The 19,023-nt window shown below is 56.0% G+C and overlaps 1 protein-coding gene across 5 annotated transcripts; it reads left to right on the top strand.

The window, feature by feature from the left end:
- The first annotated feature begins 550 nt into the window (after nt 1–550).
- ZNF335 (zinc finger protein 335) lies at nt 551–18,991 on the top strand. Of its 5 annotated transcripts, XM_045529555.1 has the most exons (28): nt 551–630; nt 1,276–1,526; nt 3,001–3,241; nt 4,092–4,169; nt 4,428–4,733; nt 4,834–4,968; nt 5,768–5,914; nt 7,184–7,436; nt 7,531–7,708; nt 8,635–8,747; nt 9,764–9,782; nt 9,908–10,024; nt 10,109–10,185; nt 10,265–10,425; nt 11,512–11,744; nt 12,731–12,824; nt 12,961–13,055; nt 14,320–14,579; nt 15,632–15,743; nt 15,827–16,201; nt 17,097–17,239; nt 17,316–17,470; nt 17,571–17,674; nt 17,765–17,842; nt 18,084–18,167; nt 18,257–18,322; nt 18,400–18,481; nt 18,565–18,991. In XM_045529555.1, the coding sequence occupies exons 2-28, from the start codon at nt 1,326–1,328 to the stop codon at nt 18,690–18,692; spliced, it is 4,035 nt and encodes a 1,344-aa protein (XP_045385511.1). In that variant the 5' UTR covers nt 551–630; nt 1,276–1,325; the 3' UTR covers nt 18,693–18,991. The 5 variants fall into 5 exon arrangements, with proteins under 5 accessions (XP_045385511.1, XP_045385514.1, XP_045385513.1 ...); XM_045529558.1 differs by lacking the exon at nt 551–630 and having other exon boundaries at nt 888–1,526; nt 4,837–4,968; XM_045529557.1 differs by lacking the exon at nt 551–630 and having other exon boundaries at nt 888–1,526; nt 18,568–18,991.
- Nucleotides 18,992–19,023: the final 32 nt, after the last annotated feature.

Genomic DNA, 19,023 nt, shown 5'->3' with positions numbered 1-19,023 from the left:
CTTCCCATTTCCAGGCCTCAGTCTTCCCATCTGTACAACAAGGATTATAGGACCTCCTCCCGCCAGGACACATTAAGCCTAATGGGGCAGGATTCGATTAGGTTCGAGAAGAGAGTTACGTAATCGGCAACGAGCCAGGCAAAACGACTGATAACATTAACGCCTCATAACATCAACGCCTCTTGCGCCAAACCTAGGCCTCTGGTGGCCGCACGCTTTGCTGAGCCGTTCCGGGGGGCGTGGCCAGGCAACCCAGAGCCACGCCCCAAGAGAGCGGGGCCCGCCTCTGCCGCTCCCAGCCCGGCGGCCCAGGGAAGGGACCCAGCAATGACGTCAAGTACCACTTCCTATGTAACCCTCCGCCAAGGGAGAAAGTAGTCCCCAACCCATAGCGGATCTCGTTGCCCATATCGGGCGACATATAAAACCCTAGAGTCTCTTCGGACCTGATTTTGGCTTTGAGGCCTCGGATAGACCTTCCAGAACACTGGAAATCTGTCTTTCCTCGGGCCAGCGGAGGAAGTAGTTCCGGCCTACAGTAGGCCGATGAGTTCCTCCGCAGCGGGGGATAGAGGATGGCGACCTCGTCGATGCCGGAGTCGGAGAGGAACGTGGGTACGAAAGCCTCAGGTGAGGTTCAGGTAGAGTCAGGCCACCCCACTGTACCCTGCCGTGGAGTGAGGTCACACTGCGGGGTTACCCGGCGGCGAGGTCCCGGGCCGGCGGGGCTGTCCGAACAGGGCCCCGGGGTCCCAGGCCCTTTAGTCGCTCTCGCACTTGCCTGAGCGGAAACCGGGCGCCGCCACAAGATGGCGTCGGGCCTGGAGCGCAGGCAGCGCCGGGGACAGCCCCGAGTCGCCAGGCCCCGAGACCGTCGCTGTCAGCCCCCTCCGCAGGGGAGCCAGAGGAGGGGGGAGCGAACCACTGACCCAGGGGGCCTGCGGGCTGTACCACCGACCCTACATCCGGGGGAACTCGGGCGCTGAGCCCGCACGGGCCCATAGAGCAAACTGCTTCACAGGAATCGTGGGAGCGAGGGAAAGGGTCAAGATTACCAGTCATTGACCACCCTCCCAGGAAAGGGCCAGAGCCCGGCAGGCACGGCGTCTCCGTCTAGTTTTCCCAGAGTTCCCCTCTCGATACAGGAGAAAACCCCGCCCGGTCTGAGACTCAATCATCTGCAAAATGGGCGCAAGGGTGCAGCTGGGTTGGCCGCGGGGCCCGGGGCCGGGGAGGTGGCCGGCTTGTTCCAGCCCAGGTCGCCTCTTCTCACAGAGTGAAGGCCCTAGACCCTGCACCCCCCTGTCAGGCGGCCCCCTGAGCCGATGGAGGAGAACGAGGTGGAGAGCAGTAGCGACGCGGCCCCTCGGCCTGGCCGGCCAGAGGAGCCTTCTGAGAGCGGCCTGGGTGTGGAGACCTCGGAAGCCGTGTCCGCCGACAGCAGCGACGCGGCGGCCGCCCCGGCGCAGGCAGAGGCTGACGACTCCGGTGTAGGGCAAAGCTCGGACCGCGGCAGCCGCTCTCAGGTATGCACCTGGCTGGACGGCGTGGGTGGAGCCCGGGACCGCGAGGAGCAGTGCGTGGCAATCAAGAGGAAGCTGCCAGCAAGGCTTGTTTGTAGCTAATATTTGTTGTTTGTGGTTTACTTAGACCTAGGCACCATGCCAAGCCCCTAACATGGATTTTCTCATTTATTCTCTACACTTGGTAGCTACATACCACTTTTCCCCACGCTATACAGAAGAGGAAACTAGGCACAGAGTGCAGACAGAGCCAGGGTTCAAATCTAGGCTGTGGTCTTAGCTATTGTACTACCCACTGTCCTCACACAGGGGCAAGTTCAAGTCCTGGCCCTGCCTTCAGTTCACTGGGTGACTTCTTAGAGCCTCAGCCTTTCTGTCTGTAAAGTGGAGCAGGAATACCTGGGTTGTGAGCTCCTGCCAGACATTCTCTTGGACACACTTTGTAAACCATCTCCTCCTGGCTCTGCCACTTCCTACCTCTGTGATCTTGAGCAGGCCACCCAACTTCTAGCTCTTAGTTTTCTCATCTGTAAAGTGGGAATGATAGGCCAGGCGTGGTGGCTCACGCCTGTAATCCTAGCACTCTGGAAGGCCGAGGCGGGTGGATCGCTCGAGGTCAGGAGTTTGAGACCAGCCTGAGCAAGAGCGAGACCCCGTCTCTACTAAAAATAGAAAGAAATTATATGGCCAACTAAAAATCTATATAGAAAAAGTGGGAATGATAAATTTACCCGCCTCATAGAGTTTTCTTAACGATTAAATGAATTAATAAATGCAAAGCAATTAAAATAGTGTTCAGTGCATAGGAAGTACTCAGGAAGTAACAGTCATTATTATCTGCAAGCTAATGATCATATTTAAGACATCACCTGATAGAGGTACACAGCAGTAGCCCTTACTTTGGGGTCTGGCAAGGATGGGCCATGTGCTCAGCATGTGATGGACCCTGGGGATGCAGCAGAGGATAGGTTTGGTCCAGACCCTTGTGGCGCATACAGTTTGGCATGGGGGACATTACGATGCAGAGTGAACACAGGTGTGGTGGGGGGATACCAGCAGCTGCAGCACTGAGGATGAAGAAGTCCTAACTTGGCCGTGGGGTCAGGGTTGGCTTCCTAGAAGAGATACCAGCTAAGTGGTAGTGAGTTAGCCATGGGGTGATGCTGGAAAGAGTTTTGGAGTGAACAATTTATGCAAAAGTCCAGTGAAAATAGCTCTCCCTGGCTGTGGCTTGGGGGCTTGGGGGTCCCTTCCCTTATTCTAGAGTAGCCCCTGACCAGAACCAGGGCTCCTGGGGCTTTTTCTTGGGGGATTCTGTGACTGGAAAGTGTCTCCCATAAGTCATCAGTGGGGCTGACAGTGTGGGTGGCTCCACTTACCACGTCCTTGGGCCAGACAGCTCTATCTGGTGAGTGTGAGCTGGCAAGCTGCCTTCCCTGGCCCCTGAACTCCCTTCCTCCCTGTTGCCTGTCCCCAGGAGGAGGTGTCCGAGAGCAGCTCAAGCACGGACCCCCTGCCTCATGGCTACCTCCCTGATTCATCGTCTGTGTCCCATGGGCCAGTGGCGGGTGTGACAGGCGGCCCCCCAGCTCTAGTGCACTCCAGCGCACTCCCAGACCCCAACATGCTGGTGTCTGACTGCACGGCTTCCTCCTCGGACTTGGGTTCGGCCATTGACAAGATCATCGAGTCCACCATCGGCCCTGACCTCATCCAGAGTGAGTCAGGCAGAGAGCCCCATAGGGCTCCCCTGCAGAGTCCAGCAGCCAGCTGTGTGGACTCAGGCACATCACCTTACCACGCCGAACGTGTGAAGTGGGCACAGTAACATTGCCTGTCTCATAGTGGTAAATGACATGAGGATTTCATGAGACAATGCAGTTAACTTCTTAGCATAGCACCATAAATAACAGAAACAGTTATTGCTTACTTTGTGCTAGGTACTGTTCTCAACTTTACATACATCAGCTCATTTAATCCTCCCAGTAACCCCAAAAGGTAGATGATGTTATTATCCTCACAGTCCAGACAGGTCTGAGGCACAGAGGACACAAAACAATTTAACCACTGTCACCAGGATGTAGTGGTTGGTGTTGAGCTTTGAGTCTGAGTCCAGAGCACGTGCTCTTAAAGTACCATCCTGTACCTACTATTGTCAATGACAAGTATAGAGGCTGTAGCACCTCAAAAAGCCCTGGGATAGGCTGAGGAGCCAAGCCTAAGAAAGTGGTGTGGGAGCTGGGCCTTGACCCTGAGGAAGTTTGGAGAGGAAGAAGGAGGACTTTCCAGGTTTAGTGGTCAAAGTCCAGACAGCTGGAGTAGCCCTGGTCTCCTGTGTCATTATGGGCCAGTTACTGAGCCAGCATGTCACTCACACCAGACCTCCCAACAGCCCTGCCAAGGGAGGCAGCTGAGGCTCAGGGGCGACACAGCTGATTTGCATTCGCACAGGTGAGGCAGAACTAGTATGGGCCAGGCCTGTCATAGGCCCATGTAGGGTCTGTGGGGTGGGCCTGTAGCTGGGAACCCCCTGCCCAGGCAGTGTGACCTCCCTCCATGTCTGCCCAGGCTGCATCACTGTGACCAGTGCTGAGGATGGTGGGGCTGAGACCACGCGGTACCTAATCCTGCAGGGCCCAGATGACGGTAAGACCCCAGGCACCAGACCCAGGGAGGTCTGCAGTGGGCAGGGGAGCAGGAGAGGACAGGTTCTGCCACGCACCACCTGTGTGATCGTGGCAGGTGATTCACTGCTCTGGGCCTCAGTTTTCCTATTGGCAAGGTGGCCTGTGGTGGGGAATTTGGTTCTGGGCCCTCTGGGCCTGCCTGGGAAGGGTAGCTATAGCTTGAGGCCAACCCTGCCCTCCACTTAACCTCCCCTCTGGTCTCCTCACCCACCATCAGGCGCCCCTATGACATCGCCGATGTCCAGTTCCACCCTGGCCCACAGCCTGGCAGCCATTGAGGCCCTGGCTGATGGTCCCACATCCACATCCACGTGCCTGGAGCCACCTGAGGAGGCACAGGGTGGGCCCAGCTCCCCAGCACAGCCACCCCCGGCCTCTGATGCCGAGGAACTGGACCTGCAGAGCCTAGAGGCCATGATGGAGGTGGTGGTGGTACAGCAGTTCAAATGTAAGATGTGCCAGTACCGGAGCAGCACCAAGGCCACACTGCTGCGCCACATGCGGGAGCGGCACTTCCGTCCAGGTGCGTCAGTAGCAGCCTACCCATCCTGGACTGCATGGGTGGGGGGTGGGGCTGGGAGCCAGACATGGCAAACTTATCTTACCCTCCACTCACCCCCCAGCAGCAACAGCAGCAGCTGGCAAAAAGGGGCGTCTGCGGAAGTGGGGCACCTCGACCAAGACCCAGGAGGAAGAGGGGCCAGAGGAGGAAGACGATGATGACATTATAGATGCTGGAGCCATTGATGACCTGGAGGGTAGGCCACCATGGTTCCTAGGCCTGCCATCCTCACTGCCATCTACAAATATGCACTGAGCTCTTCCCCGCCCACATGGAGGACCAGGAAGGAGGGATTGGCACAGACACACCCCCGGTGCCTCCAGTATTAGGGAAGGTTGGGCTCCGGGACCAGGACCTCTGTGCAGTTGTGCAGGCTGCACACTGGAAACGACCACAAGGGGGCCCTGTTTACACTTGTCTAACGGAAGTATAATGCAAGCACAAGAACATGTGTACTGTTTTTGGTAGCCATATTTTAAAAAGTGAAAAAAAAAGGTGAAATTAAGTTTATTAATATATTTTATTTACCTAATATAGCTAAAATATTATTTTCAATATTGAGCCATAAAAAATTTTAGTTATTTTTTTCCTTTTTTATACTATTTGAAATTTATTGTATATTAATTATATCTCAGTTTGGACTAGGCATATTTCAAGTGCTCAATCGCCACATGTGGCTAGCAGCTGGTGTTTTGGATAGGGCAGTCATAGAATTTGTAGGCTTGAATGTTTCTTCAAACTTTTTTCTATCAGTGGCTGTAAAGTGTCTTGAGGAAGGGGCGCCTTTTTCTAATTCACATAAAGGTGCCATATGAGCTGGCGGTAGGTGCTCGGTGGAGGGATGCTCACGGTCTGGAGGGGGCATCGCTCTGGGCTTGAAGGAGGAGTGGGCAGGGGGCAGGGAAGTGGGCCTCTTCCCAGAGGAGCTGGGCCAGGGGTCAGGGCTGAAAGGGCAGGTTCCAGCCACTGTCCACCTTCTCTTACTGTCCCCACAGAGGACAGCGACTATAATCCAGCTGAAGATGAGCCCCGGGGCCGCCAGCTGCGGCTCCAGCGTCCCTCCCCCAGCACCCCAAGACCCCGAAGGAGGCCTGGCCGGCCCAGGAAGCTGCCTCGCCTGGAGACCTCAGACCTCCCAGATGGTGAGACTTGGTCATGGGAGGGGCCCATGTGGGTGGGTCAGGGGTGGCCTCACCTGCTGTGTGCTGTGGAGCTCTACAGTCTGAAAGTGGGGTGATCTGCAGTCCGTGTAAAGGAGAGTCCTCCCAGACCAAAGTCTAGGACACCCTAACTCTAGAAATGATATCTCAGCTTTATCAAAATGCCTTGCATTGGTAAATCGTCACAGTAAAAGAGAAATTTGGGTCTTTATAACTGAGCCAATAAGATATGTTTTAAATATTACTGAAATGAGGACAGAGGAATAAATCTGAGGCCTGAGGCTACATCATTGGAATCCTGGCTTAGAGCATCACAGGCTGGGACAGAAAGGCCCAGCTGTGAGTCTGAGTGCCAGCTCTGTCCCCCACAATCTCTGTGACTTGGAGCAGATCACTTTGCCTCATGAATCTCCTATTTCCTTGTTTATGAATGGAGGTGACAGTGGCATGTGCCTTTTAGGATTGCTTTAAGAGTTAAACATACACGGAAAAGTATGTGGTAGCTGTTTATGTACATGCAATTTGGAGGGGTTGTTATATTCTTCAGTCTTTTTCTCAGAATAACTTTTTACTGAGGTATATACGTGGAAAATCACACGTATCCTGCACAGGTCAAGGAGTTTTCACGTGGTGAACACATCTGTATAACCAAGCACCCATCAAGAAAGAGGGTGTTACCAGCATTGTCTGTCTCTTTGTTAATTTTTAAAGTGCAGTATTAATATTTAAATACTGTGGATCTTTTTTAAAGAGGTAACACATTTAGATTGTTCAGACTTCAAAATATTTGCAAGTGTGTAAGCGAAGTCTGCGCCCTCCCCTCAATCCTCCAGCCACCCAGTCTCCCTAAGAAACACCAATGTCCAAGCTTCACTATTGCTCCCAAGCCTTAGACTGTTCCTCTGAGGACACTAAGGATTGTGGCCTCCATGTGACAGATGGGGCAAACGAGACTCAGGGAGGGGATGGCTTTGTCTGAGGATGCACAGCAAGTCACTGACAGCCATGTCTGGAACCCAGGCACCTGGACGGGGAGGTCCCCAGCTCTTGCTGTGGCACCAGACAGCATCTGTCAGCTGTAGGGAGGGAGTGTGGTATCCATGCTGCCCTCTGAGCAGGGGCTGTTTGTGTCTGTCCTGCAACCTCATGGGCCCATGAGTGGTCTGTGGCTGGCTGGCTGGCCTCTGGCCCACCTGTTTGTCCGTCCTAATGTGTCTGTGGCTGATTTGTGACCTAGCATGTCTGTGGCAGGTGTGGAGGGAGAGCCTCTAGTGAGTTCGCAGAGTGGACAGATCTCTCTGGAGCCACAGGATCCCGAAGCTCCTAGCTCCTCAGGCCCAGGACAGCTAGTGGCCCTGGGCAAGGCTAGCAGGGCCCCGGTGGAACCTGGTGTCAGCCAGTCAGATGCAGAGAATGCAGCACCCTCCTGCCAGGATGAGCCTGACGTCCCACCCCGTCGCCGTGGTCGACCCTCTAGGCACTTCTTAGGCAAGAAATACCGCAAGTACGTGGAGCATGCATGGGGCAGGCGGTCAGGCCACTGGTGGCCCCTTTGGGCCCCCAACCCAGCCAGATGTCTCCCGGCACTCTCCTGGCAGGTACTATTACAAGTCACCCAAACCACTTCTGAGGCCCTTCCTGTGCCGCATCTGTGGCTCTCGCTTCCTGTCCCACGAGGACCTGCGCTTCCACGTCAGCTCCCATGAGGCCGGTGACCCCCAGCTCTTCAAGTGCCTGCAGTGCAGCTATCGTTCCCGCCGCTGGTCCTCGCTCAAGGTGCGGCAGCCTGGAGGCCAGGGTCACCAGGGAGGATGAGGAAGGGGTGGGCAAAGCCAACCGGTGGTGCTGAGGGAGGATGGAGTTACTGGAGCATCCGGGGTCACCCCCTCCTCCACAGGGCACGTGTCTGCCCCACTAGCAACTGAAGAATGCTTAGCTCACCAGGCCCTGCAGGAATATGCAGAGGGGGGCCTGTGAAGGGCTGCCGTGCACGATGGCACTGCACTTTGTGGACATCATAGATTTGCTTGTTCACCACCGCAGACTGCCAGATGGCTGTAAAACTCTGGTTTCCTCTGATTCAGTATGTCGGAAAGCTTTCCAGCAGATGGCAGTAATGTGTCTAAAGAACAGGGCTCCTTTTTCTCCTTAACTTGGAGGTGCTGTGGGGTCCTGCAGCAGCCCTGAGCGTGTCTCTTATCCAGTACCTGGATAATTTCATTCTCCTGCAGCCCAGTGAGGTTGTAGGTATTTATAGTCCCATTTTAGTGACCCAAGAAACTGCAGCTTGGCCTGGCTAATGTGCAACTTGTTAGTTGTGGGAGGGGGTCAGAGCCCTGTGCTTTGTGCACACTGCTCTGGGTTCTCTGGGTTCCACAGGGAGGATGCCCCTTAGCGCAAAGAGGGGGTATAGGCTGTGGAGCCAGCTCCAAGCTCTGCCATCCGCAAGGTCCCTTCACCCTGAGCTTCAGTTTCCTTCTTTGTCAAATGGTGAGCCCAGCAGAGAGCCTGGCAGAGTGGGTGTCCTTGCTGGGGAGAGTCCCTGGCCTTCATGGGCCTCAGCCCTTGCCCCAGGGTCTGCCGTCCACTGCTCCGTTCTGTGAGCCTGCTCCCGGAGCAGCCCTAAGGCTGTGGGCACGGGCAGGGAAGCGGCAGCAGGGGAAGCCAAGCCCCAGCCTACTCTCCTTTTGTGTTTGTCCCAGGAGCACATGTTCAACCACGTGGGCAGCAAGCCCTACAAGTGTGATGAGTGCAGCTACACCAGTGTCTACCGGAAGGACGTCATCCGGCACGCGGCCGTACACAGCCGGGACCGGTCAGTGGGTGGGTGGGATGGGGCAAGGACGGCCGGCGGAGTGGGAAAGTGGAGGCCCGGAATAACCATGATTCCTTCTTCCTGAGCAGCTGCTCTGGGCCAGCTCCCTTTGCTGCACTTTGCAGACATGATCAGAAAAGCAAGGTCTGATGGGGCTTTGAGGTCCCCAATTCTTTGTCTTCCCTGGTGTGAACTTTAGTTCTCATCTGTAAAGTGGGGGCAGTTGAGGAGATTGAAGGAAATTGTATACCTAAAGGTGCTCAGTAAATGACCCAGAGATCTTCCACACTTCAGGTCCATCTGCTCTTCTCAGTTGGTGCTGAGAGAGCAGACTTAGGACAAAGAAAGAAAAAACCTTAGGGGCCTATGCATTGCTCACTGAATTATGCTTAGATCTGTAGCTTCAGGAAGGAGTTAGCTTTACGGGGGGTAGTGTGTGAGCAGAGGTTGGATTCAGAGATCCTCTAGGACAATGACTCAAACTGTGTTTGTGGAAAATCCAACTCTCCAAGATGCTTATAGGGTTTCTTTCCTTTCCTCTTTCCTCTTTCCTCTCTTCTTTCCTCTCCTCTCTTTTCTTTTTCTCTCCTCCTCCTCCTCTTCCTTCTCCTTCTTTTCTTTTCTTTTCTTTTCTTTTTTTTTCTCTTTTCTTTTTTTGTCTTTTTTTCAAGAAGTTCTGTGGTCAAATAAGAGTAGGGTTACCAGGTTGAGTACCTGTTCAACAGCTGTTTTTCCTGCAGGAGTTCTTAGAGCTTTCAATATGCAAATATGTTTTGTGATTGAGAGAGAGAAGGAACGTAGCATTTCCCGAATGTAGTTGAGTGCAGAATGTAACTTAGGGCGAGCCTCTTAGCGTTTTCCCCAGCTGACTCCAGCTGGGAAACACTGTTGTAAGAGAGAGCGCCTTAGGTGAGCAGGAGGGGTGCTCAGGGCTGAGACTGGGCCTGGTCAGCGTGAGAGGGTCTGGGGTGGGCTTGGGGAAGCTGTGGTCTAATTCCTGGGCCTTTTTCCCCCAGGAAGAAGAGGCCAGATCCGGTGAGTCTGGGGTGCTGGCCCGGGAAGGGAGCCTGTCTGGGGGCTGCCTACAGGGGTGGGGCAGGAAGGGAGGACTTACCTTCCCCCCCTTCTCACTCCATCTGGCCCCTTCTGTACCTTCTCAGACCCCAAAGCTGAGCTCTTTCCCCTGCCCCGTGTGTGGCCGTGTGTACCCCATGCAGAAGAGACTCACACAGCACATGAAGACGCACAGCACTGAGAAGCCCCACATGTGTGATAAGGTGGGTGGGGGTCGAGAGCCAGGCTTGGGGGGTGGGTAAAGGCCCTGGGTGACCCCCCATCTAACTGCACCCCACCCCTCACAGTGTGGAAAGTCCTTTAAGAAGCGCTACACCTTCAAAATGCACCTACTCACGCACATCCAGGCTGTGGCCAACCGCAGGTACATCCCCTGGGAGGCCTCTGGGTATGGGAGCACCCCCTGCCCATCGCTGAGCTTCCCTCCTTCTGACTGCCTCCAGGTTCAAGTGTGAGTTCTGCGAGTTTGTTTGTGAGGACAAGAAGGCACTGCTGAACCACCAGCTGTCCCATGTCAGTGATAAGCCCTTCAAATGCAGCTTTTGTCCCTACCGCACCTTCCGAGAGGACTTCCTGCTGTCCCACGTGGCTGTCAAGCACACAGGTCAGGCTCAGCACACCTAGCCCCACCCCACAGCCCTTCAGCTCCCTGCACCCCCCATTGGAGGCTCAGCTCTTGTCCCCATCCTTCCCCCTCAGCAGCCCTAGCCATGGGAACAGCCCAAGTCCTTCATATGTAAAGAGCATTTCCCATGTGTGTTCACTCTGACTGGAGCTCAAATTCCCACTCAGCAGGCTACTCTCTGCATGGCTCTGGGCCAGTCGCTTGCCCTCTCTGAGCCTTCCATAGTTGTGAAATGGGGAAATCAGAAGTGCCTGCCATGTGGTTACTATGAAAGTGAGCTCCATTTGTTCCCTAAGCCCCCGTGTGTGCTGGGCGCTGGGGCTCATGTGCCCTTGGCAGGTGGAGCAGCAGCAGCAGCGTGTGCTTGGTCCACAGAAGCTGCACAGCAAAAGCTGGTTCTTTGTCCTCCTTGGTGCCTCGCCCTCTGGTAGGCACACTAGGAGAGAACAGAGAACGGGACCCAGCGGTGCCTTAGCCGTATCCCTGTCTACCTGGGGGAGATGATTCACACGAGGAGCGTGTAGTCACGTGACGTTGAAAATAGGCACTTGGCTGGGAACAGTGGCTCACGCCTGTAGTCTCAGTACTTTGGGAGACTAAGCCAGGAGGATTGCTTGAGCCGAGGTGTTTGAGACCAGTCTGGGCAACACAGCGAAACCGTATCTTTACAAAAAATTTAAAAATTAGTCGGATGTGGTGGCACGTGCCTCTGGTCCCAGCTACTCAGGAGGGTGAGGCAGGAGGATCACTTGAGCCCAGGAGTTTGAGGCTATAGTGAGCTATGATTCCACCACTGCACCCAGCCTGGGTGACAGAGTATGACCTTGTCTCTCAAAAAAACAATAAAAATCTAGAAAGAAAACAGGCACTTGCAGGAAGGTTGTGGGTACAGAGGGTGGCTCTGATTCATTTCTGTCCTGGCCCACAGAGTGGACAGTGGCATGTGTTTCCCTAAGCATGGGAATGAATCATTGCAAGTGAGTCAGTCGTAGTGGTCCTTGGGGTCAGGGAAGACTTCCTGGAGGGGGTGGGTAGATGCCAGCATCCCCTGATATGTGTCTACAGGGGCCAAGCCCTTTGCCTGTGAGTACTGCCACTTCAGCACACGGCACAAGAAGAATCTACGCTTGCACGTACGGTGCAGACATGCAAGCAGCTTCGAGGAATGGGGGCGGCGCCACCCCGAGGAGCCCCCCTCCCGCCGCCGCCCCTTCTTCTCTCTGCAGCAGATCGAGGAGCTGAAGCAGCAGCACAGTGCGGCCCCTGCGCAACCTCCCAGCTCTCCAGGACCTCCTGAGGTAGGGTCAGCCGAGCAGGCAGCAGACAGACGGGGTTGAGGGCGTGAGCCAGGATGACGGTGTGATACCACCTCTCCCAACCCCAGCATCCTCATTTGCACATTGAGGTCCAGCAAAGTGACCGGTGCCTCTCTAGGCTGTGTTAACGACTAGCTGAGTCACAGATACGCCAGCCCTAATACAGTAGGGGTGGCTTTCCAGTGCTGGTAATAGAGAATAGTAACACCAGTGGCTTAATCGTGATAGTAGTTTATTATTCTTGCCTACAGAAGAATTCCAGAGGTCAGTGGTCCAGGGCCAGTGTGGCAGTTCCATAATCATCAGGGACCAAGCTCTCTCAATATTTTTGCCCAGCCATCCTGGGCACAGGACTTCCATCTTTATAGTTGTCTCATGGTCTGGTACAGCTGCAGAAGCACCAGCCTTTCTAGCCACATCCCAGGCAGGAAGCAGGAAGAAGGGGTGGGGGAAGGACAGAAAGGATACCTGCCATCTGTCCATCTATATTCCTTGTGAACTTGCTTAGCCACATAGCCACACTTTATCTAGCTGCAAGGGAGGCCGAAAAATGTAGTCTTGTAGCTGGGGCACATTGCTTCCCTGATGAAAATCAGTTCTGTTAGCAAGAAAGAATGGGAGGATGGATTCAGCAGAGATGGCTAGCTGTCTCTGCCACGTGAGCTGACACATGAGTCCCAGAAAGATGGATCACAGTGTGCTGGTAGAACTGAGGCTCTGGAGTCAGGCAGTCTTGGGTTCAAGTCATAGCCCTGCTACCTACTAGGAGTGGGATCTTAGGCCAGCCACTTCACCTCTCTGAGCCTCAGTTGGTTCACCTGTAGCATCGAGCTGGTATATCTTGAAAAATGAAAACAAAGATGAAATAAACCAACAGATGTGAGATGCCCAACACATCAGAGGTGCCTGGTAAACGGCACTTGAATCTAGGCCAACCTGTCTCAGGTGTGGCCACATCCCTACCCCAGATACCCCCAGAGGCAGCACCTTTCCAGTCACCTGAGACCCCTCCGCTGCTTTGTTCTGACACCCTGGGCGGCACCACCATCATCTACCAGCAAGGTGAGTTCTGAGCAAGGGCGGGAGCTCCAGGAGTGGGGCAGGGCAGGGTCATGCTGGTGGGTGCTGGAAGATGGGGGGGTGGTGTTGGGTGCCAGTTTTCCAGCCCTTTGTCAGGATCAGATCCCACCCTACCCAGGAGCTGAGGAGTCAGCTGCGATGGCCACACAGACAGCCTTGGATCTGCTGCTGAACATGAGCACTCAGCGGGCCCTGGGGGGCGCAGCCTTGCAGGTGAGCTGCGTGAGCACCTCCTCCCCCACCCCTGCTACCTTAGGTGCGCAGCTCTGCGCCGGACCCTGGGAATAGAGGAGAGTGATGAATCAGAGCTCCCCTGCTCTCAGCGAGCTCCCTGTTAGCAGGAGAGAGAGCGCCACTGAAATCCAGTGGGCAAGCGCAGAGGGAGACCGGCTGTGCCACTGAGACTGCAGGAGGCCACAGATGCTGTGTGCACTGCTCCCGTGGCTTTGGGGGCCCTGTCCTTGTTCAGTTTTCCTCCCAGCTCTGTGGTCACCCTGTGCCTGTGGGTGCTCCCACAGGGGTCTGAACTAGCTTCCCATCTAGTGGAGTACCCTCAGTGCGTGACACCTCTGACAGGCTGAAGATGCCCACAGAGTAATCTGTCCTAGCCCTCTCTCTCTCTCTCTCGAGCTCCAGTGGCCTTGGCACGTGCACCTCAAGCCTGACATGTCCTCCTCCTGAGTTCATCCCCTTACTTCTCCTGTCCTCACCCAAGTGCCTGGGGTCATCTTCACACCTCCCTGCACATCCAGCCTGTCTCCAAGTCTTGCCTGTGTCCCAGCCTCTTGAAAAGATGGAGAGTGTGTGTTTGAGAATATAAATTCCAAAAACTTGGAGCAGTAACATGCTGCCAGGGGCCAGGGACAGAGAAAACTCCACAAAGGAGCAGGGCTGGCATCAGACCTGGAAATCTTCATATAATTTAGTTCATAGCTATAGAGAGGTATATAGAAGTTTTACATTTTTATTTATTTTATTTTTTATTTTTTGAGACAGAGTCTCCCTCTGTCATCCAGGCTAGAGTGCAGTGGCATCAGCCTAGCTCACAGCAACCTCAAACTCCTGTGCTCAAGTGATCCTCCTGCCTCAGCCTCCAGAGTAGCTGGGACTACAGGCGCGCGCCACCATGCCTGGCTAATTTTTTTTTATTTTTAGTAAAGACGGGGTCTTGTTCTTGCTCAGGCTGGTCTCAAACTCCCGACCTTAAGTGATCCTCCCACTTCGGCCTGCCAGGGTGCTAGGATTACAGGCGTGAGCCACTGCGCCTGGCCTGCCCTATTCTTATTGGTCTGTTTCCAGTTGCCGACTGGGATTTGGAAAACCAGAGTGTATTTTAGAAAAAGCTAGGATTGTGCGGATGAGTGGCGGTGGTACTGGGTCTGGCCATTGTGAGTGAGTTTCAAGGATGGAGAAGGGTCTTGCACACCGGCTCCTCTGCCACATTCCCTGCCCATTGTGCCCACTGGTGCCGTTGCAGGTGGCCGTGGTGAAGTCAGAGGACGTGGAAGCAGGGTTAGCATCCCCTAGTGGGCAGCCCTCCCCCGAAGATGCCACACCACAGGTGGTAACCCTCCACGTGGCAGAGCCCGGGGGCAGCGTGGCAGCTGAAAGCCAGCTAGGCGCCCCTGAACTACCACAGATCACCCTGGCACCAGGTCCATTTGGTGGGGCTGGCTACAGTGTCATCACAGCACCTCCTATGGAGGAGGGGACATCAGCTCCTGGCACACCTTACAGGTGAGACGTGCTCCCCACAAGGCCCCTTTCAGCCTTGTGTAGGTGTCCTGGGGCAGTCAGATTTGAGCCCTAACCACCCAAACCTAGTTGGCAAGAGGCAAAAATCCTGATACATATCAAGGGATTGGGAGGTGGTAGAGTCTGTCCTCAGGAAGTCAGGAGCTACTATTTTGGGGCCACTTAGATGTTCCAGGCACTTGAGCTCCTGATCTCACCTAAATCATTGCCATGAGACCCTCATTTCCCTCATTTTACAAATGAGGAAACAGGCTAGGGAGGTTAAGTAACTGGCGTAAGGTCAGACCTGCAGTAGGGGAGGATTTGAACTCTGGTCCCTTTGGTTCCCACGCCCAAGTGCTCGTTGTCTTAGATGATCCCAAGTGTTTCCTGCTTCTAACATTTGGAGCAAGCTCAGGCTTCTTTGCTGACACTTGAGACCTGGCACCTGCATTTGGCTTCCCTACAATGAGCCACTTTTGGGCAGGAGGAATATTTATATGTTTGGTGAACCTTAGGCCATCTGAGGGAGCCCTGAATCCAAGTCCCAAATTGTTCAGCTGGGACAGGAGTCAGGATTCCAGGGCCCATTCCCTTGGCTAGCACCTGGGCAGGTAGGTCTCTCAGCATCTGCTCTTGGCCTTTGGGCAGCAGGTCCTTGCTGGCCCTGCCCAGGGACCAGGCTCATGGTGGGGATTCCACCTCTGCTCCTTGTTAGCCTGCCCTTCTCCTGCCCCACTTGGCCAGATTTGGGCTGGACCACTGAGGCCCTTGGCCTCCCTGCCCAACCCCCCCCCACCCCACCCCACCCCCGGCAATGCCATGCTTACCAAGGAGGCAGGGTGCTGTGCTAGGCACTTGGTAACCATTTACAAGAGAGCCAGTGGAGGGTCAGCCAACAGGGCAGAGCAAGGGTCATCCCTGGGTCCTTCCAGCTCGAGTCCATCTGTGGTGGCAGGCACCCCTCAGTTGATGCGTGTTGTCCAGAGAGTGGGCTCCTGTGGCCATCCTGTCCTAAAGCCTTGCCTCCTCCTGCCCCTTCTCTGTGCTCACAGCGAGGAGCCCCCGGGGGAGGCAGCCCAGGCTGTGGTTGTGAGTGACACTCTCAAGGAAGCTGGCACCCACTACATAATGGCTGCTGACGGGACCCAGCTGCACCACATCGAGGTGAGGCTGGGGGTAGCCACCACTGCCCTGTCCCCCCGCTCCCTCCCCTCCCCAGCACCTCATGCTCCCTGGGCTCTCCACAGCTGACTGCAGATGGCTCCATCTCCTTCCCGAGTCCGGATGCTTTGACCTCTGGAGCCAAGTGGCCCCTGCTGCAGTGTGGAGGGCTGCCCAGAGATGGCCCTGAGCCCCCATCTCCAGCCAAGACCCACCAGGTGGGGGACCCCCAGAGCTCTGCCTCCCCACCTCCTGCAGCCAGCAAAGCCCTGGGCCTGGTCGTGCCCTCCTCACCACCATCTGCAGCCACTGCAGCATCAAAGAAGTTTTCCTGCAAGATCTGTGCCGAGGCCTTCTCTGGCCGAGCAGAGATGGAGAGTCACAAACGGGCCCATGCCGGGCCCAGTGCCTTCAAGTGCCCTGACTGCCCCTTCAGTGCTCACCAGTGGCCTGAAGTCCGGGTAGGTGTCCCCCACCCCCTTTCTTCTGCTGTCATTCATTGGGCCACTCATTTGTATTACAAACCTTTATTGCCGCCCCCTGAAGCCAGGTCCTCTGCTCCCCTCTAGGGTCAGAGATGACTCAGCAAGGTCCCAGCTCTTAGGGAGCTTGGTCTGGTGGGGAGGCAAACCAGACGTTACGTGACTAATGCAGACAGTGTCCCCAACATGAACCAAGTGCGCAGGGCAGGGAGCACAGACACATGGAGAGCAAGTCACTTGGACATGGGGTGCTGAGGAAGACGTCACAGAGGAGGGATGGCTGAGCTGGGCCTGCAGCAGCAAAGGCACAGAGATGTGATGGCGTGAGGCGTGGCTGGGACAGTTTGAGCTTTCTAGAACTGAAGGCAGAAGGTTGAGGTGGGTGGGGAGCTTGTGTGGAGAAGGTGAGCGAGGCAGGTGCCGGGGGAGGTCCACAGTCCATTTCCGTTTGCCGAGATTTCCAGTTTTCAGATGTGGCCATCCTCCCAGAGCTCAGTGGGGGAGCAGGGCCCAGAGCACCACCCTCCCCAAGGGGTGACCGAGGCCTCATTAGGCAGGACTAAGCCCTAGAATATGGGGCTGGATGGGACCTTCAGAGATCCCCTCATCCGACTCTTCTAAGTTACACACAGATAAACTGAGTCTGTGAGCTGGGACAGAATTTTCCCAGGTCCTGATGGTGGAGCCCATGGCGTTTCATACGTGCAACACAACACAGCTGCACCACAGCTTGGTCTGGTTTGTGCTGTTTACCCAGCTCCTCGTTAGTGCACAGGGCTTGGGTTTTCCTGGGCCTGCTTCCCTGGCCAGCTGTCTGCAGGGACCCGGGGATTTGTTGCCATCTGTCCTGACCCAGCTGGTGGCCCCCCTGCAGGCCCACATGGCACAACACTCAAGCCTGCGGCCCCACCAGTGCAGCCAGTGCAGCTTCGCCTCCAAGAACAAGAAGGACCTGCGGCGGCACGTGCTGACACACACCAAGGAGAAGCCTTTCGCGTGCCACCTCTGCGGGCAGCGGTGAGGCTGGGTGCTGGTGGGGAGGGGCCGCTGGGCATGTGTGGTGGAGCCGCCCTGAGCCTTCTGTCCCCCTCAGTTTCAACCGTAACGGGCACCTCAAGTTTCACATCCAGCGGCTGCACAGCCCTGATGGGAGGAAGTCAGGGACCCCTACAGCCCGGACCCCAACCCGGACTCCCACCCAGACCATCATCCTGAACAGTGATGATGAGACGCTGGCCACACTACACAGTGAGCGGCCCCTGGGCCACGGGGTGGGCACCAGGGTGGATCCAGAGGCACCTCTGGGCCAGAGTATGAGCCCTGGGTGAGCATCCTCCCCTCTGCCCAGCTGCGCTCCAGTCCAGTCACGGAGTCCTGGGCCCAGAGCGGCTACAGCAGGCACTGGGCCAGGAACACATCATCGTGGCCCAGGAACAGACAGTGACCAATCAGGTAAGAGCCAGGACTGGGGGGCCCTGCTGGCAGGCTACGGGCAGGGGTGAGGGCAGAGAACCAAGGCTAGAGCTGGTTTGGCCCTGGCAGGAGGAAGCCACCTACATCCAAGAGATCACCACAGCAGATGGCCAGACAGTACAGCACCTGGTGACCTCTGACAACCAGGTGAGCTGCTGCTGACCCCTCCTCAGCCATGACTCTGCCCTCCCTCTTGCTCCCCACCAAGCCCCCTCTTGGGGAGGAACAGTACCTTTAAAGCACCCCTCCCAGGGTCTGTGCTTGCCAGCAACAACTGCCATTATTGGTACTGGGTGTCTCTGGTCCTCCACTCTACCTGCTTAGCTGAGCCCCTGGGGGAGGGGGCGTGGGGGTGCTCAGCACCTGCCTACAGCCCACTCTTCCTCAGGTACAGTACATCATCTCCCAGGACGGTGTCCAGCACCTGCTCCCCCAGGAATACGTCGTTGTCCCTGAGGGCCATCACATCCAGGTAGGTGAGGCCTGGAGGTAGGGTGGGGCTGGGGAAGGGCTGCACAGCCTGCTCCCAGGAAGGATCACGGGTTGGCTTCCTCTCTCCAGGTTCAGGAGGGCCAGATCACACACATCCAGTATGAACAAGGGGCCCCATTCCTTCAGGAATCCCAGGTAGGGCCCGGGGAGACCGGGTAGAGCTGGGGCACGGGCTCTCCCAGGCCCAGGTCTCGTCATCATCTCTCCTCCAGATCCAGTATGTGCCTGTGTCCCCAGGCCAGCAGATTGTCACACAGGCTCAACTGGAGGCTGCAGCACACTCAGCTGTCACAGGTATGGGGCTGGACCCTGAGGACCACGGGGGCCGGGCCCAGCTCCTGGGCCTCAGGCTCACCATGTTTTCCCCTCCCCGGCAGCAGTGGCTGACGCTGCCATGGCCCAAGCCCAGGGCCTGTTTGGCACAGAGGAGGCAGTGCCTGAACACATTCAGCAGCTGCAGCACCAGGGCATCGAGTACGACGTCATCACGCTGACCGATGACTGAGCCCCAAGGGCCCAACGCAGATCTTGGATATTGGGGCCAGCCCTCCTGGGGGTGGAGGGGGGATCCACCAGGATGCACCTCCCTCTTCCACTTAGGGTCTCCAGATACAGGGCAGCCAGGATCCTGTCACTCCAAAGGAGCCAGACCTGTGCTGCTGGGGTTGGGCGGCAGCCATGGGCCCCGGCCAGGACATGCTGGGTGCCCCAGCCTGCAGGCAGGCTTTGGGAGAGAAATTTATTTTTGTTTGGCTGGACCCACTGGCCTCTCAGTCTCAATAAAGGGACCAGAGTCCAGCCCTGGCCAGCTTGCTTTGTCCACTTGCTGCTGCAGC

The sequence above is a fragment of the Lemur catta genome, chromosome 17 (assembly GCF_020740605.2).
Source record: "Lemur catta isolate mLemCat1 chromosome 17, mLemCat1.pri, whole genome shotgun sequence".
In the NCBI taxonomy this organism is placed as follows: domain Eukaryota; kingdom Metazoa; phylum Chordata; class Mammalia; order Primates; family Lemuridae; genus Lemur; species Lemur catta.
Note: the sequence above shows the minus strand (reverse complement) of the source record. Positions and strands in the feature narration are given on the sequence as shown.